The sequence below is a fragment of the Tachyglossus aculeatus genome, chromosome 15 (assembly GCF_015852505.1).
Source record: "Tachyglossus aculeatus isolate mTacAcu1 chromosome 15, mTacAcu1.pri, whole genome shotgun sequence".
NCBI classification, from domain to species: Eukaryota; Metazoa; Chordata; class Mammalia; order Monotremata; family Tachyglossidae; genus Tachyglossus; species Tachyglossus aculeatus.
In genome coordinates, this window is record NC_052080.1 from 16054779 (window position 1) to 16082305 (window position 27527).

General features: G+C 46.7%; 1 protein-coding gene across 1 annotated transcript in view; it reads left to right on the top strand.

Moving 5' to 3' along the window:
• Positions 1-27527, top strand: part of LOC119937589 (protoheme IX farnesyltransferase, mitochondrial) — a 127388-nt gene that overhangs the window by 69600 nt on the left and 30261 nt on the right. The window contains exon 9 of the mRNA XM_038757141.1: positions 24453-24523. Within this exon, the coding sequence (XP_038613069.1) occupies positions 24453-24523 (71 nt within the window). The remainder of the gene's footprint in view (positions 1-24452; positions 24524-27527) is intronic.

Below are 27527 nucleotides of genomic sequence, written 5' to 3' on the forward strand. Positions count from 1 at the left end.
CATCATTATCATTATTGGTTATTATTATTATTATTATTATTGTTGTTGTTATTATTATTGTTGTTGTTATTATTATTATTAGTAGTAGTAGTAGTAGTATTATTAGTATTATTATTATTCCCGGCCGCCCCTCAACCCCTGCCCAAGGCAGACTTCTGCCCAGCTTCTTCATAACTTCCCGTCTTCCCCATTTACAGGCAGGTTCACTTCTTCCCTCCAAACTGGGCATCGCCTGCCATTCCTTCTGGGCTTTCTCAGTCTAGGGAAGAATGCCGTTAATAGTGAGGTTTCCTGCCCAAGGAATGTGAAAATCTGTGGTCGTCCCCCCCGGCCTGCCGTGGGTGACCCTTTAAGCTCTCCCGGCAGCAGGAAGAGCCGCGCTCACGGCTTTCCGGGCCCGGGCGGTGGCCGACTGACGCTCAATTCATCCGGCATTCCCGCTCACTAGCCAGTGAGCTCAGGTAGCAACCGCAGCCTCCCGAAAGGGGCGAATTTCGGGAGAAATAGGTGGCATCCATCGCCGGTATGCGGCCCAGAAATTTACACCACCAAAGTGCTGGACGGAAAGTAACATGGCTTTGCAGTCACGTAGCACGGTCTTATCAATCAATCAATCAATCGTATTTATTGAGCGCGTCCTGTGTGCAGAGCACTGTACTAAGCGCTTGGGAAGTACAAGGTGGCAACATATAGAGACAGTCCCTACCCAACAGTGGGCTCACAGTCTATCAATCAATCAATCAATCAATCGTATTTATTGAGCGCTTATTGTGTGCAGAGCACTGTACTAAGCGCTTGGGAAGTACAAGTCGGTAACACATAGAGACAGTCCCTACCCAACAGCGGGCTCACAATCAATGTATCAATGATATTTAGTGAACACTCAAGCGCGTAGTACAGTGCGTGGCACACAGTAAGCACTCACTATATACGATCGAGTGAATACTAACTGTATGCAGAGCGCTGTATTATGTGCCTCGGAGAGTACAGTATAACCGAGTTGGTGGAAATGTTTCCTGCCCTCAAGAAACTCTCGGGCTAGAAGACTAACGGAAAAAGCGGTCAGAAGGCCTGTGTTCTCATCTCGGCTCTGCCTCTCGCCTGCCGAGTGACCGTGGGCAAGTCACTTAACCGCTCTGTGCCTCGGTTTCCTCACCTATAAAATGGGGATTAAATACGTGTTCTCTCCACCCCCTTAGACTGCGAGACCCACGGTCAGACAGGGACTGTCTCTGGCCCAGTTTTCTTGTATCTCCCCCTGCTCTTAGCTCAGTGCTGGGCACAGAGGAAGCATTTAACAAATACCACAGTTATCTTTATGTTCATTAGAATTCCCAAGGCATTATTTTACTGGTTCCATTTTCCAGCGCCCTGTTGATTTTAAAGAGCCCTTTCAGAGGAGCAGATCCGTTGAATGAGTTACCAAGAAAAGTGCGTTTTAGAAGTTAAGTGCTCCAGCTGAGATTCCCGACCTTGAGGACACTGACCGTGTCGTGGCTGAGCAAATACGTAGCAGTTCCTACTTTTTCCCCAACGCAGTATCCCATCTTGGATATTTTTGTTCTCGAAATCTGTTAAAGCTTTAAAGCTTCCATTTGCAAGTGGTTAAAAAAAGAGGCTAAGCTACCGAAGCCTTTCTGCATTATTCTAAACCCCATAAACACCCGGGGCCTCTGTTTCCCGGGGTAAGTTTATGTTCGGGTTAGTGGTTTGGTGTTGGGGATCTGGGTGATAGGCGGTTGGAGGAATGGCCGACCAAAATGTAAAGATAAATCTGAACTGAAATCCAAAACCACACCCAATTTGAGAGTAAGTAAAAGCTGAGTGGCTTTAAGGATTATCTTTTGTTTTATTTATTTATCTTCTAGATATTAACCCACTGTGACAGAAACACTACCTTGGCTTTTCAGGGCAATCAGCTGGGGGCTGATTTCAGCGTCTGGGTAGCTAAAACCTTCAAGAGTTGCTTCGTCGTTGTCAAGAAGTGCTGCGTTTCTGTATCACGAATCTGACCTTCCGGGTTGTTGAGCGGTTTTCTCAGTTCTGTGGGGGCTGGCACGGGGAAAACCGTACGTTGCCGTCAGGAAACTCATGTTTCCTCACACAACTGTTAAAACGTGCTCAACATGACTGGCGGTCAGTGAAAAAACTCAGTCTTCCTTTAATCGCCAAAAAACGTAGTTTCAGGGGTGAGGGGAGCTCTTCTGAGTTGGAAGTCGGAAGACCGTTCCGAGAAAATCACAGTCGAGGGACTTGTGTCTGTCGTTTTGGTTGCTGCTGAGAACTGCTTCCGATTTACTTATGGAAAAAACCATAGACGGTCGTAATTACGTCAGCATTTATTAAGGATCTGCTATGTGCCAAGCCATGGATTACATGCCGGCGTAGGTATTAATTAGCCAGATAAAACTCAGGCTCTCAGGGGAGGATAACTCGACTGTAAGCCCTCCGTGGGCAGGGATTGGCTCTCTTTATTGCTGTATTGTACTTTCCAAAAGCTTAGCACAGTGATCTGCACACCGTAAGCGCTCAGCAAATGCGATCGAATGAATGAAAGCAAATCTTTAATCCCCAGTTTTCAGAGGAGGAAACTGAGGCCCAGGGAAGTTGTGACCCTCCCGAGGTCACACAGAAGGCAAGTCGTGGGTGGGTGTGCTTAAGATGCTTGGGAGACGTAAGCAGTTACTGACGTTATCATTTATCTTAAACAATTTCTACTTTCCGTAGAGTTCCTTGAACTCAAACACCCCTGTGGGGATTTTGTGATTGACATGGATTCCCTTCGATATCGGTGACACTTGGGAGCTTCCTGAAGGAGCTACGCCAGTCTGCCATTCCCCATATGGAAAACCTGGATCAGATCGCCCCAAGGCCTGACTTTTCCAGATGGCTTGGACCCCCCCAAATCTTTCCTGTTAAGCCCCCACCCCCCGACAAGGGACAGGGATTGCGTCTAATTCCCACCTATGTATTCTCCCCCAGTGCTTAGTGCAGTGCTCTGTACACCGAACAAGCTTACTAAACGCTATTTCTCCTAGCAACTTTTCCACAGCTGGCAGAAAAAATACCGTGGAGGGAGGAGATGGCCCTATCCGATCAGCCAGCCTAACCTGACCTGGTTGCGCGGTTTTTAAATGCTACGTAAGTTCATCAAACCTCGAGCGAGCATCAGAATAGAACTGGCGACTTTGGAAAGTAATTACATGGATTCTTTTTAGTTTTGTGATCCGGGAAGCAATTAATCTTTCCTTATCTGGGAACTGTCGGATATCAGGCCTTTGTTTTTGAAGAGACTTACGGTTATGTATGCGTTACGCAAAAGTCGATGATAATCCTCAGATTTATTTGCCGTCCCTTGGAGGCATTTGGGAAACTGGCCCCTGTAGTTATGTCCTTTGTTAAAAAAGTTTTCTCCTTTTTTCCACTTGAGTACATGAGGCCAGTTAGAATCTTTAAGACGGTTATATATTCAGTGCAATAAACGCCGGCTGGAGAAATAACAAGGAAAATGCATTCTTTATTCCCTGTTTGCCTTTTAACCATCCAATAAATGTCATCTTGATTTATCCTGACATTTGTCATGCTTAGGTTCTCAGCATAAAGGTAATTGAATATACAAATGAAAATACAAACAGAAAAAAATATGTACTATATATATACGCACGGTTAGGATGGGCACAGATTCATAAGGTGGCTGGATGAATTACACTCAATTTCAGTGTGGGGCATTATCTCAACATATACTAAACTTAAAGACTTCTCCACCTGGAAATCCTAATATGATGATTAAATTCTAGATTGACTCCGTTTTTATTGTCTCCATTATGCGCTTACTATATTCCAAGCACTGCTCTAAACACTGAGCTATATATAAAATGGTCCGGTCAGACACAGTCCCACATGAGCTTCACAGTCTTAGTCCCCATTTTACCGATGAGGTAATTGAGGTAACTGAGGCCCAGAGAAGTTAAGCCACTTGCCCAAGGTCACACAGCAGATGAGATTAGAATCCACGTCCTCTGAATCCCAGGCCCGTGCTCTCAACACTAGGCCACGCTCTGTTCTAAACACTGGGTTGGATACAAATTAATCAGGTTGGATATAGTTCCTATCCCACATGGGAATCACAGTCTAAATCGGAAGGATCATCATCAATCGTATTTATTGAGTGCTTACTATGTGCAGAGCACTGTACTAAGCGCTTGGGAAGTACAAATTGGCAACATATAGCAACAGTCCCTACCCAACAGTGGGCTCACAGTCTAAAAGATGGGGATGGGGAAGGATGGGGGAGGAGGATTTAATCCCCGTTTTACAGATGAAGTAACTGAGGCATATAGAAGTTAAGTGACTTCCCCAGGGTCACACAGCAAGCACTTGAAAGAGCCAGGATTAGAACCCAGTTCCTCCAACTCCGAGGCTCGCTCCCTTCCCACCGGGCCGTGTGAAGTTGAACGTAGAATTGGGTGGTCCGGCGATCCGAATCCGGCCTCGGGAGGAAGCCCTCTCCGTCTTTGCTTCTGTCTTCAGAAGAATCTCCGTTCCCTTCTCATCACGTTTGTGTGCGGGTGTAGAAACCCGCTTTCCAATACCCTCTGGGAAAAAGGACCCTCTGAGCTTCTCTGGCAGTAGGGAGCGTTCTGGGTTCCAGCTGTCCGAAGCCATCAAGTCACAGGAAGACATCTAAAGATGCAGGAGGAGTTTGACAGCTCAGAATCTAGTGGGGATTGATGAAGAAAGGCAGTGTGTTGGGGCGGGGAGCAGGGAGAAAGGATCGCTTTGTTTAGCTCCACAAGGAAAGGAACTAACGCCAGCCGCAGCAGATGGGGAAGTCCGGGACTGGATGGATCCCAACCCCAAAACGCCTCCCATACCTGGGTTCCGGCTGTCGGAAGCGGGTACCGATTGCCACGTGGCACGACGGTGATTGTAGCTCACATCCGCTTCGTTCTCCTCTCCACGGCAGCTGTGGTGCCCTCTTCCCCCCGCAACCCCAGCCTCTGCCCGGACCACCGGGAGAAAAGATTCCACTTGATCGAAAGGTGGGAGAAAACTCCTCTGGTGTATGCCGGGCTTCCTAATGAAACGCCATTTGCATTAAACCTTCCTTTCCGCAGTAGTAGAAAGGAGGCAACGGTAACTTCCGTATTTTTACAGGGAAAACTCTACGGATGCGCCACCAGAACGATTGCAGGTGGAGGTGGGCCGTTCTGGGAGAGATGTGCCCATTGAGTCGCTAAGGCCCGGAAGCGACTCCACGGCATAACACAAGACAAGGGACCAAAGCACTGTGAAAAGCCCTGGGGTAGAAACAAGATGGAATAGCATCAGTTCAGAAACGGGTCTCATCATCATCATCATCATCAATCGTATTTATTGAGCGCTTACTATGTGCAGAGCACTGTACTAAGCGCTTGGGAAGTACAAATTGGCAACATATACAGTCCCTACCCAACAGTGGGCTCACAGTCTAAAATCTAAGATGGTCAGAGAGCGGGGAGTTTAGAATCCCGGCTCCGCCGCTTCTCTCCTGTGTGACCTCGGGCAAGTCGCTTCGCTTCTCTGTGCCTCAGTTCCCTCCTCTGCCTGACTCTCCCTGCTGTAGCCCAGACTGGAAACTCTCCAGGTGTGACCCCGAGAGGGGCCTTATCCCGAGCGAGCGGCTCAGTCCTCCCGAAGGCTTGGTTCTCACTCCGGTTGTGATGGTTGTCAGCTCAGTTGGGAGGAGAGCCGGGGGGGTCGGTTTAGATAAAGTTTAGATAAAGTCCTGGCATATTTGCATTATGTAGAAGGGAGAGTGTTTGAAATGTTTATAGTGTCAACCAATCACGGCCCCTGTCTCCCAAAGAGTTGATAGATCTGTCTTTGGCAAGGCTGTTAACCTTAACAATTTGTGAGGTCGAGGGTATCATGGTTCTGCTCAAAAATTCCTTTGCCTTTTGTGTTGTCCCGTCACTTGACTTTTATGTTCCTGAAATGCTCCAACTGATAGGACTTGAGAAGGCCCCGCTCTGGGAAAGACGGTCATTTCTGGGTAGCCAGCTGCAATCCACTGCGCACACAGACTCCGATGATTCATTGCGCTGCTGCTAAATTTGAAATTGTAATGGAAACCAGTTAGTCACCTATCACTGATCCGACTGGAAGTTGGATCTTATTTTCTGATTTTATTGCCTGTTCTGCTTTGTCTCTTTTAGGTAAGGGTTTAATCATAAGATTGGCATTCCGCTTTGGCAGTTCGTAGTACTTGTGAGTGTCTCTTGAGCCTCATTTTCTGTGCAAATCTGTACTGCTTTTAGCCGACCGATGAATTCTTATAACAAGGCTAAAATTTTGGTTTTTTCCTTGGAAACGGCATTTTCTCTGTCATCGATCTAGTGATGTTATAAATGGAGTCAGAATCGATCAGGGGATGAAAAATAAGCATTATTTTTTAGCCCATTTTCCAAGCGACCTGCTTACTTTTCTTTTTGCTGACAAAAAGATAACCCAGTCACAGGTAACAAAGCTTGACTGCACACTGGCGATTGCTATCAATCAATCAATTGTATTTATTGAGCGCTTACTGTGTGCAGAGCACTGTACTAAGCGCTTGGGAAGTACAAGTTGGCAACATATTACACATTTAAAGGTATTTGTCCAGATGCATTCAACTCTGTGTGTTTCTGAGTGTGCTTCGTACTGTCAAGCATGTCACTGTGGTCCATTTTTTAATTCACGATCCAAGAGAACGGAGGATTTTATATGTGCTCGTATGTGATAAATGTGATGTGACTCGCTGAGGGAAGGGAATACATCCAGCAGCTCTCCTTAGATGTAGTATTCTGCTCATAGTAAGCACTCATTAAATACTGTTGTGGATGATGAGGAGGAGGAGGAGGCAATGTCTCCTTGGCATCACTTGCACTGAGATTGTTCAGTTGATCTAGTGCTGTTATGGAGAAATCAGTCGCTCTCATTGGGGAGTGAAATTGACTCTTTTCAGGCCATTTCTTGCCCTGTAAACTGTAGCACCCCTTCTCAGGGTCGCGTCTGGAGAGTTTCCAGTACTCCACCAGTCTCGACTACGGGAGGGAGAGTCAAGCAGAGGCCTGCCCGTTCGCCAGAGGCGAGCGAGTGGAAGGCAATCTGCTGCAAGTCAAAAACTCACCCGTGCCGGCCAGCAGCGGCCTGGGAGAGAGCCGAGGGCGGAGACTCAGGTGTGCGGAAGGAGGAAGTGGTAAATCACTTCTGGATTTTGACCAAGAAAACTCTCCGGATCCACTACCGGAATGATTACAGATGGAGGGGGGATGATGTTCCGGGAGAGATGTGTGCAGTGGCGTCGCCGTGGGTCGGAGGTGACTCGACGGCATGAGACGAGACGGAAAACTGTAGCAGGAAATACAGCCTGGAGATCACGCTTCTCCCACAAATGTGAATAACTCCGTGCCAAATCGGACTAGATAGTGTGCCATTTCACTCCCTCCATTTTGTTGAGCCTTGCTAACATAATGATAATAATAATAATGGCATTTATTAAGCGCTTACTATGTGCTCAATCTCCTGTTCTCCCTCCCGCTTAGGCTGAAAGCCCAGTGTGGGACAGGAACTGTGTACAACCTGATTATCTCGTATCTACCCCAATGCTTTGAGCAGGTTTGGCACATAGTAAGCACCGAGCAAATAACACAGTTATTAAGGAGGAAAATCAGTGGATTATTGAAAGATCCCGTGAAGCCTCCCCTGGACCTTAGAATTGCTTTGAGCAGGTTTGGCACATAGTAAGCACTGAGCAAATAACACTGTTATTAAGGAGGAAAATCAATGGATTATTGAAAGATCCCGTGAAGCCTCCTCTGGACCTTAGAATCGTCATCATTCCAACCGTGGCCCTAACGTTTTCCAACTGATTTTGACTGCTTGGTTCGTAGTAGCGATTTCTTGGTTTTAGACTGTCAGGGGATGAGGTGAAATTCTTTCCTCCTCCTCATCATCATCAATTGTATTTATTGAGCGCTTACTGTGTGCAGAGCATTGGGAAGTACAAGTTGGCAACATATAGAGACAGTCCCTACCCAACAGTGGGCCCGCAGTCTAAAAGGGGGAGACAGAGAACAAAACCAAACATACTAACAAAATAAAATAAATAGAATAGATATGTACAAGTAAAATAAATAAATAGAGTAATAAATATGTACAAACATATATACAGGTGGACACAGAGGGGTTGATTAGGTGGCCTCTTAATGTCTCTTTCAGTCCTTGAACCCATGATGATGTGTGTTTTCGAGGGGTGCGTTTTATATTAATTTCCAGCAAATTTTAAAGAAAGCATGAGGCTTTTTCTAGGTGACTTCAGTTGCCTGAGGGGTGGGGAGAGAGAAAGGGAGAGAGAAAGACAGAGCGAGACCGTAGGCCACTGTGACGCTCCTCTTGAAAGTTATCAGCCTTTTGCCAGAATAGATCTCTGCCAGCTTTTAGAAGCTTGACTGGGTTGTCAACAGCTTGTCGGCTAATAAGCACAACTGTTCTCCATCAGGGCTGTTTCACGAAGCATCTGGAAACTTGAGGACTCAAAGGAAATATCACCGCTTCAACCCAACAGCCAAAGCCAGTGTGCATATTGAGAATAAACCTTCCAACTGTAAATATTTACACAGTAAAACTAGATTCATGGGGAAATGGAAGTATTTACAAGCCTTGCTATCAACCCCCTAAAACCTTTTTTTCCTCACTGAGTGCAGTAATAAGGGGTAGAGCCCAACGAAACGTAAACTTTCGTTCTGGAGCAGGATGCTGAATAGCGAGCGAAGAAAAATTAACCGTTTGGGTTTTTTTTTAAACATTGATAATTATTCTGCTAAATGAAGAACTGTTAAGGCCAAGTCAGAGGTTATTGCTTGGGACTCGCCGACACACTGCCGCAAAGAATCTTAAAAAGAGATTTTTGTCGCTAACTCCGTTACTTGCTTCAAGGCGCCTTGGCACATCCGCTACTTGGACTGCCAGAATGTTATTCTAACAGCTACAGTAATTGCTGTCAAAAAGCAGCATTCATTTTGCTAAAGCTCTCAAGTGTTAGCAAATCTCCTTGTCCAGATTGCAGGCGATAAAGGGAATTCCAAGCTGGAACGTCGGCAGTCACCATCCCTGTCCCTCCGGAGTTGAGCGAGCTTTCCGGTCAGTGGTGGCAGAGGAGTCAGGGGACAGACTAGTAAAGCTTCCCGTACGGAAGGGTAGTGGCCACGAGGCCACTGATGAAGATACTGGGCAAGCAGCCCAAAGCCTTTGGACGGAGGAAAAGGGGACAGATTCTCCTCTTATCTCTCTGGCCGTTCATTCTCAGTCTCAATCAATCAATCAATCGTATTTATTGAGCGCTTGCTGTGTGCAGAGCACTGTTTAAGCGCTTCAGTCTCCTTCACGGGCTCCTCTTCTGCCTCCCACCCACTCACTGTGGGGGGTCCATTTTGGGTCCCCTTCCGTTCTCCATTGACACCCACTCCCCGGAGAACTCCTTCGTTCCCATTTGTTTTTTTTTTTATGGTATTTGTTAATTGCTTACAGTGTGCCAGGCAGTGTACCGAGGCCTGAGGTAAATACAAGCTAATCAGGTTGGGCCCAGCTCCTGTCCCACCTGGGGCTTGAAACTCTTACCTCCATTTTGCAGATGAGATAACTGAGGTGCGTAGAAGTCAAGTGAGTTGCTCAAGGACACACGGCAGAAAAGTGGCAGGGCAGGATTAGAACTCAGGTCATCATCATCATCAGTCGTATTTATTGAGCGCTTACTGTGTGCAGAGCACTGTACTAAGCACTTGGGAAGTACAAGTTGGCAACATATAGAGACAGTCCCTACCCAACAGTGGGCTCACAGTCTAAAACGGGGAGACAGGTCCTTCCAAATCCTAGGCCCACGCTCTGTCCTTAAGGCCATGCTGCTTCTCACGGCTTCTGTGGCTTTAACTACCCTCTCGGTGCAGAACATGTCTGCTGTGTGACCTCGGGCAAGTCATTTAAGTTCTCTGAGCCTCAGTTACCTCATCTGGGAAATGGGGATTAAGACTGTGAGCCCCCGTGGGACAACCTGATCACCTTGTATCCCCCCAGCGCTTAGAACAGTGCTTTGCCCCCAGTAAGCGCTTAACAGATTCCATCAATAATAATAATGATTCCAACTTTTACATCTCCCACCCTGAACTTTCTCCCCTCTGCAGCGTCGTATTTCCTCCTGCCTTCAGGGCATGGCGACTTGACACCTCAAACTAAATATGTCCAAAACAGAACTCCTCATCCTCCCACCCAAACCCTGTCTTCCCACTGACTCTCCCATCACTGTAGACAGCACCACCTCCTCCCTCTCTCTCACAAGCCCTTAATCTTGGTTTTACCCTCGGCTCATCTCTCATCCAACACACATATCCAGTCTGGCACCAAATTCTGTCAGTTCTACCTTCACGACATCACTAAAATCCACCCTTTCCTCTCCATCCAAACAGCTGTCTTGACCCAAGCACTTTTCCTATCCTGTGTCAACTATTGTATCATCCATACCCTTTGGGCATTAGGTATTCACCCCCCCCCCCCTTAGCCCCACTTTTATATATATTTCCACATGTATATTTCCGCCAAACACAGTCGATTGACGAGATCAAAAAGCAGCGGCTTAGTGGAAGTCTCCCAGGCCCGGGAGTCAGAGGACCTGGTTTCTAATCCCGCTTCTGCCAACTGCTTGCTCTGTGACATTGGACCAGTCACCTAACTTCTCCGTGCCTCAGTTTCCTCAGTTGTAAAATAGGGATTCTCCCTCCTACTCCTCCCTGCGGGACGGGGACTGTGTCCGACCTAATTAACGCGTATCTCCCTCGGTGTTTAGAACAGCGTTAGACACATTGTCTTGTCTCATGCCGTCGAGTCGCCTCCGACCCATAGCGACGCCATGGATGCATCGAAGCAGCGTGGCTCAGTGGAAAGAGCACGGGCTTTGGAGTCAGAGGTCATGGGTTCAAATCCCGGCTCCGCCACTCGTCAGCTGTGTGACTTTGGGCAAGTCACTTAACTTCTCTGGGCCTCAGTTACCTCATCTGTAAAATGGGGATTAAGACTGTGAGCCCCACATGGGACAACCTGATCACCTTGTAAATTCCCCAGCGCTTAGAACAGTGCTCTGCACATAGTAAGCGCCTAATAAATGCCATCATTATTATTATTATCTCTCCCAGAACGTCCCGCCTCCATCTGCAATCGTTCTGGTAGTGGATCCATAGAGTGTTCCTGGGAAAAATCTTGAAGTGGTCTATACCATCACCTCTTTCCTCAAAGTAAACTTGATCCCTCGACTCTCGCCCGTGCCGCTGCTGCCCAGCCCAGTGAGAGTCAAAGGTTCATGAGTTCTAATCCCGGCTCCGCCACTTGTCATCTTCGGGCAAGTCACTTCACTTCTCTGGGCCTCAGTTCCCTCATCTGTAAAATGGGAATTAAGACCGTGAGCCCCACGTGGGAGAACCTGATAAGCTTGTATCTATCCCGGTGCTTAGAATAGTGCTTGGCACATAGTAAGCGCTTAAAAAATGCCACTATTATTATTATTATTATTATTATAGTAGCCCACACCCTTTTCCTCTGAATCGCCAACCCAGCCTTTTCCATTGGTCCCTGCTGTTGACAGATTATAACCGACAAATACCATCAAATACCGCGTAATTGAGCCATATTAGCTCCCCAGTTGAGCAGATTTCCCACCGTTATATAATGGGTTAGAAATGAAATCGGCGATGGTTTCTCTACAAAATCGGGAACCCGACACTGTGAAGACAGAAGACGCATTTCTCCAAATTTTATACAGGCAAATGTCACAAGTTATCGTAGTTATTATTATCACGTGCTTGTGACCTCTCGACTTCTTCCGTGATAATAATTATGGTACTTGTTAAACTCCTACTATGTGCCAAGCGCTATTCTCAGCACCGGGGACGATACAAGTTAATCAGGTTGGAAACAGTCCCTGTCCCACACTAGGCTCACACTCTTCATCCCTATTTTTTGAGGCACAGAGAAGTTAAGCCACTTGCCCGAGGTCACCCAGCAGACATGCAGCGGAGCCGGGATGAGAACCCACGTAGGAGGAAGGCTCTTGGAACTCGACGTCCAGGGCATAAAGCGAGGCAGCTTGAAAAATCTCTTCCATTCTCCTGTCATCTCTGTGAGCCTAAAGCCTCCGATAATGGCGAGGCCAAACTCACACACCTTCTTTCTGCCCGATACCTGCAGGAAAGAAAAATCGATGTCCACGATCCGTCTTATTAAATTTGTTTATTCTAGGCCAATAGATCGAGCGTTTGTACCTACAAAGGAGTAATGGCTGATTAGGTGGTCCTAACTGGTTTCTAAGTTGAAATTAATGGCGTGCGGAATCCGGCTTGATAAGGCGCCTCTCCCCGCTCTTTATTTTTGCAGCTCACCTGTTAGCTCGGGCTGAGATTGATTGAGACATTATCTGGGGGTTTTATCTGGGGTTGGGGAGATGAGAGCCAAAGCGGAATGACAAACACTCGTTGACAGCTTCGGGGAGACGGATGGAGCGACAAGGGAATGAGCTGCTTCGTCGTGTTTGTTTTCCTAATGAGCGGGTGTAAAGCCGGAGCTTCGGGCAAGGGAATGGGAAGGTGAGATTGGTTTAGGGGGGCTTCCGTAGCGTGCTTCGTGGTTCTTTGTGGAACCCCCCGACCCTGGGTGGATAGATGGACGAAGCCCCGTATTCCCGTCTATTTCTGCTTTCCCCCGTTCCTTAGCCCTCTGGGATTCTCTCGGGCTCTTATGAAGCATCTCGGATCTAGCTGGAAGTCGGTGGGTTCTTCCCGTAAAGTTCTCGGCCGGAATCTTAAAACACAGAAAAAGAATCGGAAAGACTTCCTCAAATGTTCCGGGCGGAGCTGGGCGGTCCATCCTTGATTTCTCCGGAGAGCTGGGAAAGTAGCAAGGTGCCTTTGAAGGTGGTGTCCTTTTTCACCATTAAATCTTCTCAGTTTAGAGGAAACGAAACGTCGTTTGGATCCGAGAGCATCAGGTGTTAGGCTTACGGACAGGAAGAATTCTTCACTCTTGCGGCATGATAAAAGTCGGAAATCGAAGACGAAAGCGTCGCATACTTAATCACTTGACTAACAGGAGGGAAGTGGTCCCATTTGCTAAAACGTATAATACAATGCATTAAATGCTCATATTTGATTAATAGCCTCCCCAAATTGATGGTGATATATAACGTGGATTAAGAATTCAGTGCATTGCCCATTGTTAAACGTCGAAGGTGAGGAAATTGCACCCCGTATACTTCCTGCATCTGATGCGGCTTCATAGAAAAACCGTGCAGAGAGGTATATAAATATATATCGGTTTGTTTTATTCGACACTGGGAGCCTCAGAGCATCATTTCGGTGGGATGGAGTTTTTCTGTGTGTGTGAAGTCCACCAGTAAAAGCATGTCTTTGTTTTCTAATTTGGCTTCCTTTTTTTAGATGGGTACCCATTCTCTAAGGAGATACTTTGCATATGATTATCTTTTATTCATTCGGTCGTGTTTATAAAGCGCTTACTGTGTGCAGAGCACTGTACTGAGCACTTGGGAAAGTACAGTACAGCAAGGAAGAGTGACAGTCCCTGCCCACAGCATGCTCACAGTCTAGAAGGGGGGAGACAGACATTAAGGCAAATCAACAGACATCAATATAAATAAATAAAATTACAGATCTAAACCTCCAGCGCTTAGAACAGTGCTTTGCACATAGTAAGCGATTAATAAATGCCATCATTATTATTATAAGTGCCGTGGGAGTAGGGGAGAAGAGCAAAGGGAAGCGAGTCAGGGTGACGCAGACGGGAGTCAAGATGAGGAAAAGTGGGGCTTAGTCTGGGAAGGCCTCTCGGAGGAGGTGGGCCTTCGGTAAGGCTGTGAAGGTGGGGAGAGGGATTGTCCGGCGGATCTGAAGAGGGAGGGCTTTCCGGGCCAGAGGCAGAACCCGATTCCTGTCCCACATAGGGCTCACAGTCTAAAGGGAAGGTAGAGCTGATATTTCGTCCCCATTTTACAGCTAAGAAAACCGAGGCCCAGAGAAGCGAAATATTTCGTCCCCATTTTACAGCTAAGAAAACTGAGGCCCAGGGAAGCGAAGCGACTTGCTCATGGTCACATAAGCAGGCCCAGCTCCAGTTGACGGGGTGTGCTCACCGCCCCTTTTGAAGTGTTTGAGATCAAATAAAAGCAAATATCAGGCGCATACCCACATGTGGTCTTGGGAAGTGAACTGTATTATTGAAAGAAAGTCGGCTAACGATTGAGAGGTAATGTTTGGGTTATTTGAGTACCCTGAGTTTGTCCTTTTGAAGGAGCTTGAATGCATTGGGTGTGTGTTTTTTTTCCCTCCAGGGACTCCTGATCCATGCAATTAAAGCGTGTAGGTAGAGAGCGCCTTATAAATCACTAGCCAGGTGGAGAGCAGAACAACAGAACCCTATCTGACACAAAAGAATAGAAAAACACGGTTCCCACACTGCCTAGGTGAAGAGGCAGCGCCGTGGGATACTTGAATACTTATTATTTATTATACTTATTATTTATTATTGAGTTTGGGGGGGTTGGGGTTTTCGCCGAGACACTGGAAAGATTCAGCCAGATCCCTGAACCCCACCCACTTAGTCTGCGATCTTACCAACTGTCAGCAGTGAAGTTGTGAACTCTTAAACCAAGACCGCAGCAAATAGCACTCGTCTTCTGGCAGAGAAAATACCTCCTTTGAAGTCTGGAAACCCAGAGTTTGCCCCCTTTTACAAATTCTATTTCTTTTGCATTGACTAAGGGCCAGGAACTATACTAAGCGCTGCGGTAGAGAAAAGTTAAGCAGGGTGGACACAGTCCGCGTCCCACTTGGGGCTCACAGCCCTAAACCCCATTTTGGAGATGAGGTGAATGGACCGCAGCAAATATCACTCGTCTTCTGGCAGAGAAAATACCTCCTTTGAAGTCTGGAAACCCAGAGTTTGCCCCCTTTTTAAAATTCTACTTATTTTGCATTGACTAAGGGCCAGGAACTATACTAAGCGCTGCAGTAGAGAAAAGTTAAGCAGGGTGGACACAGTCTGCGTCCCACTTGGGGCTCACAGTCCTATTTTGGAGATGAGGTGAATGGGGGCCAGAGGCTTCCCCAAGGTCGCCCAGTGGACGTGTGGCAGGGCTGAGATTAGAACCCAGCTCCTTCCGATTCCCAGGCCCATGCGTCATCCTCTAGGCAGCAGCGTGGTGTAATGGACGGTCATGAGGTCATGGGTTCTAACCCCGCCTCTGCCACTTGTCTGCCGTGTGACCTCGGGCAAGTCCCTTTACCTTGCCGTGCCTCAGTTACCTCATCTGTAAAAAGGGGGATTGAGACTGTGAGCCCCATATGGGACAGGGACCGTGTCTAACCCAGTTTGCTTGTATTCACCCCAGAGCTTAGTACAGGGCAGGGCACATAGTAAGCGCTTAACAAACACCGTTATCGTTATTAGGCCACACGGCTTCTAATTTAGCCCTCAGAAATGACCGAGAATTCAGTTGGAATTTTGGAAAAGTGCCCGTGGAGTCAGTGACCTGGGAATGCCCACCGTTTTCTCTTGGATTGTACAGTCCAGCAGAAGACCGTCAGAAAGGGAGGCCACTGTGAATGAGATTAGAGGTCCATCCAGCCTCCAATAATCCCTGCACGGGTTGTTGTTGTGGTTGAGTGTGATGGAGGTCCCGACATCCGTCGTTCCGGGTAGAGAGGGTCCATCTAATAACAATAATATCTGTGGTACTTGCTATGCGCTTACTTTGGGCCAAGCACCGTACCAAGCACTGGGGTAGATGCAAGATAATCAGGTCCCACATGAGGCTCACAGTCTAAGTAAGAGGGAGAACGGGTGTTGACTCCCCACTTTGCAGATGAGGAAACTGAGGCACAGAGCAGTGAAGTGACTTAATAATAAATTTTGGTATTTAATAATAATAATGGCACTTATTAAGGACTTACTATGTGCAAACCACCGTTCTAAGCGCTGGGGAGGTTACAAGGTGATCAGGTTGTCCAAAGGGGGCTCACAGTCTTAATCCCCATTTTACCAGGGGTAACTGAGGCCCAGAAAAGTTAAGTGACTTGCCCAAAGTCACACAGCGGTATTTGTTAAGCGCTTAATATGTGCCAGGCACTGTTCTAAGTGCTGGGGTAGATGCAAGGTAATTAGGTTGGACACGGTCCCTGTCTGTCATGGGGATCACAACCTTGATCCCCATTTTACAGATGAAGGAACCGAGGCCCAGAGAAGCCAAGTGACTTGGCCAAAGTCATGCAACAGACAAGTGGCAGAGCCAGGATTAGAACCCAGGTCCTCTGCTTTCCGGGCCCCTGCTCTTTCCACTAGGCTTACCTGTCACCAATTTCTTCTCCCACTGCTTTCTCAAGGACCAATTGCCCCGGAATCCATCTCAATTCTCCCTGAGCCCTTTAACATCTAATTATTATTATTATTATTAATCGTATTTATTGAGCACTCACTGTGTGCAGAGCAGTGTACGAAGCGCTTGGGAGAGTGCAATCTAACATCAAGCGCATCTTGAATTTCCCCCTCAGTTCATCCACTTTTGACCAGTTTTCCCTGAATTTCTCCACATCTCTCTTGCAATAATTGTTGTTTTTGGCCTGCGCGGTTTCCTACGGAAACCCCTTCCCTGTCCTCCCACCTGCTGTGGAGAAGTGTTTGTCTGTCGGTTTGGATCTTCTGCCCGCAAAGTCGGTGTCCGTGGAATCCTCCTCGCACTCTGTCCCCGTTCTCCCCACACCTGCAGACTTGGCGACGTCAGCCTCGCGCTCACTCTTCCAGATCGTTTCCGGGCCTGGCACCGGTCCCCGTGCGTCCAGTCCTTTGACTCCTTCCTTCGCTTCCTGTCCCGCAGCCAGTCCTCTATCCACGATGGAACATTCCCTTCTCTCCCATGATACTTGAGGATTTTGGAAAGCCTTGGCCTTTTGAAAATGGAAATATAATATGACCGCTAGTTCCCGTCTCTCTACCTGCCTGATTACTTCTTCACAGAGCTCTGACGGCTTAGCGAGGAATTATTCTTCCTCTGGGAACCTGTAGCGGGAGTATTTGTTAAACACCTACCGTGGGCAATGTACTATACTAAGCATTTAACCACGATGTACTATACTAAGCACTTAACCACAGTAAGCGCTCAATAGATACGATTGAATGAATGAACCACGAACTGATTTCCCAGCTCCTGAGGAGCTTACATTCTCCAATTAATCAATCAATCAATCGTATTTATTGAGCGCTTACTGTGTGCAGAGCACTGTACTAAGCGCTTGGGAAGTACAAGTTGGCAACATATAGAGACAGTCCCTACCCAACAGTGGGCTCACAGTCTAGAAGATTAAGCCGATTAAGCACTTACATCAGGGGAGAGGGACGTAGAAATATTTATGACTAGTGGCCTCAGAATAAAGAATTCAGTGTGTAATGGAATGTACGCCAAAGACGAGGAGAAAGACAGAAATGCTGGAAGTGGTTGTTGAAATGATAGGAATGAGGGAATAAATCAGGGATGGCTTGTGGGAGGAGGTGGGATTTGAGGAGAAGTCTGGCCGATTTAGGGGTAGAGTTCCAAGGTGGGGGGAACAGGGTGAATAGAAAGCAGCGGGATCCAGGGCCGGGTATAATTAGAAGGTTAGTTTGGGAGGAACAGGTGAAGGAGGAGATAGGTAATCAATCAGTCAAAAATGATGTTTATTGAGCATTTACTGTGTGCAGACCACTGTACTAAGCACTTGGGAGAGTATAATACCACAGAGTTGGTAAACGTGCTCCCTGCCGACAAGGAGCTTACGGTCTAGAGGGGGGAGACAGATGTTAAAAAAAATTATGGATATACACATATCTACTGTAGGGCTGAGGGTGGGGTGAATATCAAATGCTTACAGATCCAAATGCGTAGGTGATGCAGACGGGAGAGGGAAATGGGGCCTTATTCGGGGAAGGCCTCTTGGAAGAGATGCGGTTTCAATAAGGCTTTGAAGGTAGGGAGACATGAAGAGGGAGGAAATTCCGGGCAGAGGGAGGATGTGGGCAGAGGATAAGGAGGTTCAGTGAGTAGGTTGGCGATGGAGAAGCGAAGAGTGCCGGCTGGGTTATAATAGGTAAATTGGCAAGGTAAGAGAGGAGGGCACCAGTTGATTGGGAGCCTCAGAACGGACGGTAAGGAGTTTCTGCTTGATGTGGAGGTGGAGAGGCCATCCTTGAAGGTTTTCGAGAAATGGGAAGACATGAACAGAATGTGTAGAAGGACGATCCAGGCCACCACCGTGAAGTAGGGACTGGAGTAGGGAGAGACAGAAGGCAGGAAGTTCAGCAGTAGTCGAGGCAGGCTAGGATACGTGCTCGAATCAACGCGGGAGCGATTTAGTTGGGAAGGAAAGGGCAGGTTTTAGTGATGGAGAGGTAGACCGACAGGATTTGGTGACTGATCGAATAGGTGGGTTGAATGAGAGAGACGGTGGGTAAAATTGGTGAAGAACCATTTATCCGAGTTATGAGGAGTTTTCATGTAATGCAAGGGGGTCCTGGGAGGCTTCTTGGAGGTTTAGGAAGAGGGGAGAGATGCGTGCCTAGTGACACAGCAGCGTGCTATATAAATGCGACAGGGAGAGGCCGGAGGCAGTGGCGAGACTGAGGCGATGATAATAGCCATGATATGTCAGTAACGATAAGAAGCAGTGTGACGTAGCGGAAGACTACGGGCCTGGAAATCAGAGGAATTGGGTTTAATCTCCTGCCTGCTTTGTGACCTAGGCACGTCACTTACCTTTTCTGTGCCTTCGTTACCTCGTCTGTAAAATGGGGAGTAAGACTTGAACCCCATGTGGGACAGGAACTTTGTCTTGTATCTACGCCATCTCTTAGTACAGTGTCTGGCACATAATAATGGTAACAAATACCGTTTAAAAAATAAATGAATAGCAGAGTGATGACTCTTTGGAGGGAGGAGTGAATCCAGGAAAGGTTGGGTAGGGAAAAATAGCAGGAATATTTTCCCCCAAACTGTATTTGTGTAAGTGTCCATTGGTCAGTTAGTCAAGCAGTAATTTATTTTTAAGTATCGAATCTGTGCAGAGCATTGTAATAAGCCCCTGGGAGAGACAGATATAGTTCAAAGATACCAGGTTTGTTGCCAAACTCTTCTCCACACTGTTTTTAGATTGTGAACCCCTGGTGAAGTAAGGATCACGTCTGAGTCTCACCCATGTAGTTTCTCCCAGCTTTCTGTCCTACCTCAGTCCCATTTTCCCAGAGCCGAATTCCTTAGACTTTTATCCACCCCTTCAGTTGACAAGCAAAGAGCGGTGCAGTTGAGAGAGATGTGAGAGGAGCTACCAGAGATCTCCACTTCCCCACTGATGATTCCTGTTTTTCTGGTAGTAAGAGTAAAAGAATGGCCCAAATGTACTCCATTGTAAGGGCAAAAGATGGGAGAAAATCGATGTCTCAAGGAGGCTTTTGCCTACTCCATTGAAACCCTGGCTCTGTTTGACCATATTTATCTCTGGAATGTTAGGGAAGGAGTGCAGTAAGTAAATCTGTAAAAATCTGTTCTTTGATCCTGAAGACACCAGGAAATTAACGCCCTGGTACAACAATCACGGAAACAAAGAGGCCCAAGACTTAAAAGTTTAAAAGATCTTTATCACATTTATAGTAAGGCGGGAAGAAATGCACTGTCTCTGGTTAGACTCTGGCTTGGTAACCAGTCAAGTGGACGAAGAAATGACAGAGAGGGTCTTAGGAAGTTACAATTAGTCCAACTGCTGATTTTCCAGAAGTCATTTTCGTCTGTTGTATCATTTCCCAAAAGTTCACAAACTGGTCTCGCTCAGCCAAAGAGGTGGACTCTCAATTTTTGACTTTTGAACATTGGCTGCTAGATTGTACGTAGCACGTTTTGTTTTGTTTTTCCAGTATGTGCATCATCATCATCATCAATCGTATTTATTGAGCACTTACTGTGTGCAGAGCTCTGTACTAAGCGCTTGGGAAGTACAAATTGGCAACACATAGAGACAGTCCCTTCCCAACAGTGGGCTAACAGTCTAAAAGGGGGAGACAAAACCAAACATACCAACAAAGTAAAATAAATAGAATAGATATGTACAAGTAAAATAAATAAATAAATAGAGTAATAAATATGTACAAACATATATACATATATATATATGCATAGTATATATATGCATATATACTATGCAGTCATAGTAGCCCAGTGCTGAAGCGGACTTCATGGGAAGCTACTTTGCCGAATGTCATTTCCAGTAACGAGGGAATGTTCTTGCTCATCGGCTTCCCCGAGTGGAAAAGTCCCTTCCATAAAACCACCAAAACTGGAGGTGTGACTTTGTCAGGAATAAAGGCGAGGATGGGGAGATATAGAGCCGCTTGAGTTTCTTATCTACAAATGGGCTAAACTTTGGTTTCTGCAGTAGTTTGGAAAGTTGAACCAACATCTCCGTGAAGGCCGAGCCCAAAAGAAAATAAGAAGCGACAGCCAGATCAGGAAGCAGCTGGGTGGTTGGCCCAGTTACTGACACCCGGCCGAGTCCCAGGAATGATGGTTGCCGGGAGACCCGATCTCCAGACGGAGCATCGACCTCCTCGGAATGGAATCATCTCTAGCCAGGCTTTTCGAAAAGTTTTAACCGGGAGATGCATTTTATCTCAAATGCCGCGCGCGGTTTCGTTCACGGCGCCCGTTCCCTGGACGGCTGGTCCGCCGAAAGCCGGGTGGAGATCATGGCCTAACTGTGCTAGATGAACTGATGCATTCCCGAAGGGGAAAATAAAATCGCTGGAGAGCTAATCAAATATTTATTTTATCTAGGAGTCACATTTCTGAACTGACTGTTTGTCCTAACAAATGACGGCCCTTCAGAGAAGGGTGGGTAACTCAATCGGAGACATGCTTTCGTGACTCTCAGGGGAAAATGATTTCAGATGGATAGAGGTTATAATAATAGTAATAATGGTATTTGTTAAGCGCTTACTGTGTTCTAAGCACTGGAGGGGGGATACAAGGTGATCAGGTTGTCCCACGCGCGGCTCACGGTCTTAATCCCCATTCTTCAGATGAGGCATGGAGAAGTTAAGTGACTTGCCCAAGGTCACACAGCAGACAAGCGGCGGAGTCGAGATTAGAACCCATGACCTCTGACTCCCAAGCCCGGGCTCTTTCCACTGAGCCACGCTACTTCTCTATGACAGACCTTCTTGAAGCCAAATATGACGCAGTTGAAAATAGCCTCTTGGTGGCAGGTAATGAGAGCAAGTTCAGGGTAAGAATGCAGCACTTTATGCAGAAAGGGCGATTTCTTTGTTTGCATATATTATCCTCCAATCAGTCAGTCTCAGTCAGTGGTATCAATTGATCCATTTCTTCTGCAACATTTATCATTACGGTGTTTTCATCTCACGTCCCCAACAGGTTCCGTAATCGAAGCAAAAGTGCATTTTAACGGTGAAGTTTGCCCCGAGGGATCCCCCTGATGATCACAACTCTGCCACTTTATCGCGTGTGTTCTAGAACGAGGTCTTTATGGGTGCCATCTCACGTAAAAATATAAATTCGGCGCATCCCTGGCTGGTCGAAAATATTCCGGTTGCGGCTTGCGGTCGTTTGTCTTGTTGGCCATCCTGGCCCCCTCTGCTGCTTAAAGTCCGATGTCGGCTCCCTTCCTCTCCTCTGAACAAGGATCCTTTAAGCCTTGCAACTTCGGATCTGTTTCATTTAAGCACTTGATACCCACCGAACCCTCAGCCCCAAAGCACTTGAGAACGAGTCTATAATTTGTTTACTCATAGCGAGGTCTGTCTCTGCTTCTGGACTGTAAGTTCACTGTGGTCAGGGACCGTGCCCGCCAACTCTGTTGCATCGTGCTCTCCCAAGCATTTAGGAGAAGCAGCGTGGCTCAACGGAAAGAGCATGGGGTTGGGAGTCAGAGGTCATGAGTTCAAATCCTGGCTCCGCCAATTGTCAGCTGTGTGACTTTGGGCAAATCACTTCACTTCTCTGTGCCTCAGTTCCCTCATCTGTAAAAAGGGGGTTAAGACTGTGAGCCCCACGTGGGACAACCTCATCACCTTGTATCCTCCCCAGCGCTTAGAACAGTGCTTTGCACATAGTAAGCGCTTTACAAATGCCATCATCATCATTATTATTATTATTTATTACAGTGCTCTGCACGCAGTAAGCGCTCAGTGAATGCCAGCGCCACATTGATTGAAGGATCAATTTCAGATCACAGCCTTTTCGTCATCTAACATCACCCTGCCTATCTGCTGTCACCTCCCGTTGCACCTTGGTTCATCTCCTCCTCAAAGCCCTACATGATTGACAACACACCAGTAGTGTCAATCCAACAGCCCCCTTTAGAAATTCTGAATTTTCTTCCTGTCCTATTTGGACTCTCATTTGCAGATTGAATCACCTGTTCAATCAGTAGCGTTCATTGAGTGCCAACTGCTGTACCCCCGCACCCCCACAGAACTTGTGTATATATGTCCATATTTATAATTATAATTCTATTTATTTTCATTAATGACGTGTATATCTCTACAATCCTTTTTGGAGTCAGAGGTCGTGGGTTCAAATCCCAGCTCCGCCAACTGTCAGCTGTGTGACTTCGGGCAAGCCAGTTAACTTGTCTTTGCCTGAGTTCCCTCATCTGTAAATGGGAATTAAAACTGTAAGCCCGATGTGGGACAACCTGATCGCCTTGTAACCTCCCCAGTGCTTAGAACAGTGCTTTGCACATAGTAAGCGCTTAGCAAATGCCATCATTATTATTATTATTGTTAATGATGCTACGGATGCCTGTTTACTTGTCTTGATGTCTGTCTCCCCCCTTCTAGGCAGTGAGCCCGTTGTGGGCAGGGATTGTCTCTGTTGCTGAATTGTATTTCCCAAGCACTTAGTACAGCGTTCTGCACACAGTAAGCGCTCAGTAAATACGATTGAATGAATGACTGTGTGCAGAGCCCTGCAGTAAGTCTGTCTCCCCCTTTCTAGATTGTCAGCTCGGTTTGGGCAGGGATCGTGTCTCTTTATTGCTGAATTGTACTTTCCAAGCGCTTAGTACAGTGCTCCATACACAGTAAGCATTCAGTAGGTACGATTGAAGGAATGATTGCAGGAATGATTGGATCAAAGCACTGAGTTTGGTGCTGTGCCTCCTTGGAGTGCTCAATAAATAGGCCCGTGGTTGTTGACTGTTTTATTAAATTTGGCAGTCTATTTCAGCAGTAAAATTAGCATCCGGTTAAATGCTTTCCATCTTTACCGTGTTCGGGGGACCGCTTAACGGTTCCTTATATTGGGTGCCAAGTGGAGAGAATATTACTTCAGAGAATTATATACTGACTGATTTCCAAGGCTGGCATTTACGAGTACCGGTATGGAATTATTCCAGGTGGGTTCAGGCCACCCCCGCATTGTCACCCCGGGGTCTCACTGCAAATCTAGTGACAGAAGTTGGCTCAAAGCGCGACAGTTCCCACCGGTCCCCAAATTCTCCCTCTCCCTCAGAAAGTGACCAGCGGCCTTTGTTCGGGCCGGAGAGAGACCGACTCGTCATGGCCAGGCCCTGTGCCGCTGAGAGGGAGACCTGCTGAATTTTCAGCTAGTCCGGGCTTCCGATGGCAACCGGAACCGGGTTAAATTAATCCTCCTGGATGTACCGCTCTCCCCGTTGCTCACCACGGTAACCCTTATCAGAGTTGATTGATTTTCAGGAGGGTCACAGGTTTCCAGAAGTTGGAAGGATCTTGGAATCATCGATAACGTTAATCTCTAAAGCCGGACTATTTGCTCACTGAAAACATGTTATTTCAAGAGGCAGGGCCAGAGTGGCCGGGGTAAAACCTGAAGCTCTGTTTTTTTCCTAGGGGTTAATAATAATAATAATAATCATGGCACTTATTAAGCGCTTACTATGTGCAAAGCACTATTCCAAGCACTGGGGAGGTTACAAGGTGATCAGGTTGTCCCACGGAGGGCTCACAGTTTTCATCCCCATTTTACAGATGAGGGAACTGGGGCACAGAGAAGTGAAGTGATTTGCCCAAGTCTCACAGCTGACATGTGACAGAGCCGGGATTTGAACCCATGACCTCCGACTCCAAGGCCCGTGCTTGTTCCACTGAGCCACGCCGCTTCTCACAGTTCCCACTGATGATGTACTAAAATGTATTATTTTCTTCTCGAGAGCTCCCCTTTTAAGACCTGGCAAGGCAATTCATTCAGGCTGTCAGAGTTTACCATCAAAATTGTAAAATTGTTTACCTTCAAAATTGAGAATAAAGCACGGGGAAAAATAATGCTTTCCCTTTTTTTTTTCCTTCTTTGTTCCATGCAGTTCTTTGAGGTGCCATTTGACTCGAACATGAACAGAACAAAGAACAGACCTTTGGTTCGGGGGCAAATCAGGTAAAGGAGAACACACCTCTGCCTTGTAACAGCCAAAATATCCAGTCCTTCCCTCCTCCTCCAGCTCTACAGTAAATGGGTCTGCTAAGCACCCCCTAACTTAAAAAAAACTTTGTGAGGCTATTCTGGGCTTTACACGAGCAATAAAACCAACACACAACCTTTGAATCCCAGGAGGTTTTTGATTATCCTGTGGGAGAGATTGGCGGTCGCAGTTTCCTTGTCGTGGGCGGTATTGAGGAGAGGTTGTTATTAGGCTCTGTAGCGACGGAAATCAAAGCAAGCCATTTGCCCAGATGATTCCCAGGCCAATCCACGTGGCCTCTCAGATGAAAAGCAAATACTAATTTTGGTTCTTTGCAGATAAACAGCTGATAATAGCTTTTACCCCCACCATGCCGAGTAGAAACGGTACTGTCTCCCACCTCCCCGTTTAAGTGGAATTTGAAAGGCGTATAATTCTCTAGAGGCCACCAGTGAACATCAGCCGAACCTGTGGCTTCCTGAAATTGTCCTTGGATCGGCATTTTTCTTCTTGTTGTTGTTTAAACCTAGTGTCCAATCCTCCCAGCGGGATTTTGCAACCAAAATCTTCAAGTTTCAAACTTTCATCGTTCATCCCCCCCGCAAACTTGGCCCGACAGATTTCGGGCCAAGGGCAAAAATAAATGCCGTGGGGAGATTAAACGGCGGTGTGGGAAGCTACAAATCTCTGAAAACAATTTTCACATGAGCTGCTTTTAATCATTAAATCCTTATTGAATTTTAAATCAACCTTCCTTCAAGGGAGCAGAATCTGCACAGGAGTCTGATGGGGACCTAAAGCCCCCACGTCACATCCATCAGTCACTTAACCACGTCACGGTCCTTCACAACCTCCAGGCCTTCCGACTACCAAACGAGCACATGTTTCTTTTTTACCCTCAAATAAATCTTACCTAATCTCATTTAGGAACTAGATTTTCCTAATCTGAAGTGATATCTGTGCACGTGTTAGTGATTGCTACTAGTTAACCGGGGCTCCGGGACGCCTCCGGCGTTGTTCGCCTCACACCTCTGCGAACAGTTCGGTGGCGGGTGACGGTGGAACGGATTTCGGTCACAGCCGAGTTCCCCCACAGCCCTTACAAACCGAATATTGATCCAGGAGGTGAATGAAACGAGGGTTCGTTCCAGTCTCCACTCGACTGGAAGTCGAAAATACCCCTGGAGTCGGCAGAGAGCATTTCTGTTGGCTGCCTTAATCGATCAATCAATCTATGGTATTTATTGAATGCGTGCTGTACTCTGGGAGAGAACAGAGTTGTTATACCCATTCCCTGCCTATAAGGAGCTTTCCGTCTATAAGGAGATTTGAGTTCGATTCAGGTCAGGCAAAGCAGCAGCTTTGAACCAATCCGGACCTGTATTCGTGATAATAATATAATAATAATAATGATGGCATTTATTAAGCGCTTACTATGTGCAAAGCACTGTTCTAAGCACTGGGGTAGATACAAGGTGATCAAGTTGTCCCACGTGGAGCTCACAGACTTAATCCCCATTTTCCAGATGAGGGAACTGAGGCCCAGAGAAGTGAAGTGACTTGCCCAAAGTCACACAGCTGACAAGTGGCGGAGCCAGGATTTGAACCCATGACCTCTGACTCCAAAGCCCGGGCTTTTTCCACTGAGCCCCGGTGCTTTTCTAAGCCACTGAGGTGCAGGTGATAATAATAATAATAATAATAATCAAAATTCTTTGCCTCAGTTTCCTGATAGGTGATTGACAAGGACTTGGAATTATGCACGTGACATCCTGGGAGACCGGGCAGACTTAACTTGGGTTCTCCCAAGGAAAACACCACGATGTGGTGGATTCTCTTCTTTCCTGCTTATGCCATCGTCTTTAGCCCAGGAGGGAATTTGCTGTTCTTGGATGAGATGCAGTTTTACAAGTTGTCAGATTTCGTGTGCGTGTGCGTGTGCTGTCATCATTAATGGTACTTATAGAGCACTTACTACGTACAGAGCATTTATAGAGCGCTTGGGAAAATACATTACAATGGAGTTGGCAGACGCGTTTCCTGCCCACAGCGAGAGAAACACCTCTTCCCGGGCACGTCTCAGATCAGCTGATTTTTGCCCCCTCCAAAAAAACACCTACTCTCCCCAAATCCCACGTCAGAAGGATCGTACAAAGGAGAAATTCAGGCCCTCCCGTTCCTGGAAAATTCCCATGGAGTATAAAATGTCCGTGGCTGCCAAGAAGGACCACCGCTTATAACCATGGAGTCTTAGGAGCAAGAGGCTGACGGCACTATCCAGAAATAGGAATATATGAATCGGGCTGTTTGAAAAAATAGGGCATATTTTAAAGAGGCCCTATTAAATGCCACGTGGCTTTTATGTGGACTACTTAGTATCAATCAGTTAACCGGGCAGTTGACCATGAAACATAAATCCAGAGGAATGCAGGAAGGGTTGGTGACCTCCTGGAAAGACGTGCTCATTTTTTAAATCTGGTTCTGTTTTTTTTTTGTCCCCTCCCAGAAATATAAATTCCATCTTGTTGAATTAATTGAACCAGCGCCACTGAAACAGCTCTCTGATAGGCAGGCAGGTGGGCATTGGAGGCTTGATAAACTCCCCAATTCAATAGTCCAAGACTTATTCACTTCTGGAGCTTGTGTCTAGTAGCAAATGTGATCCATATGTGGTTGATTCATTGACACTCATCAAAATTTTATTACTTGATTGTTCTCTGAAGAGTAGAGGCATTTCTGCTACTCAGAGAACAATCATGAAACCCCCTCGCCCTTTTACTCGCAATAAATGCAATTGATTTTGAGGAGAAATAGCCCAATTTTCAAGGCTTGGGGGAAATTGAGTTGAAATTGAGGCTCTCCAGAATCTCAAATCTGGGCTTCCTGTCTTCTTCCCTCCCTTCCTCCTCCTTCCTCCTCGTCCTTCAAGCGCTTAATTCAGTGCTCTGCACACAGTAAGTACTCAGTAAATACCACTGA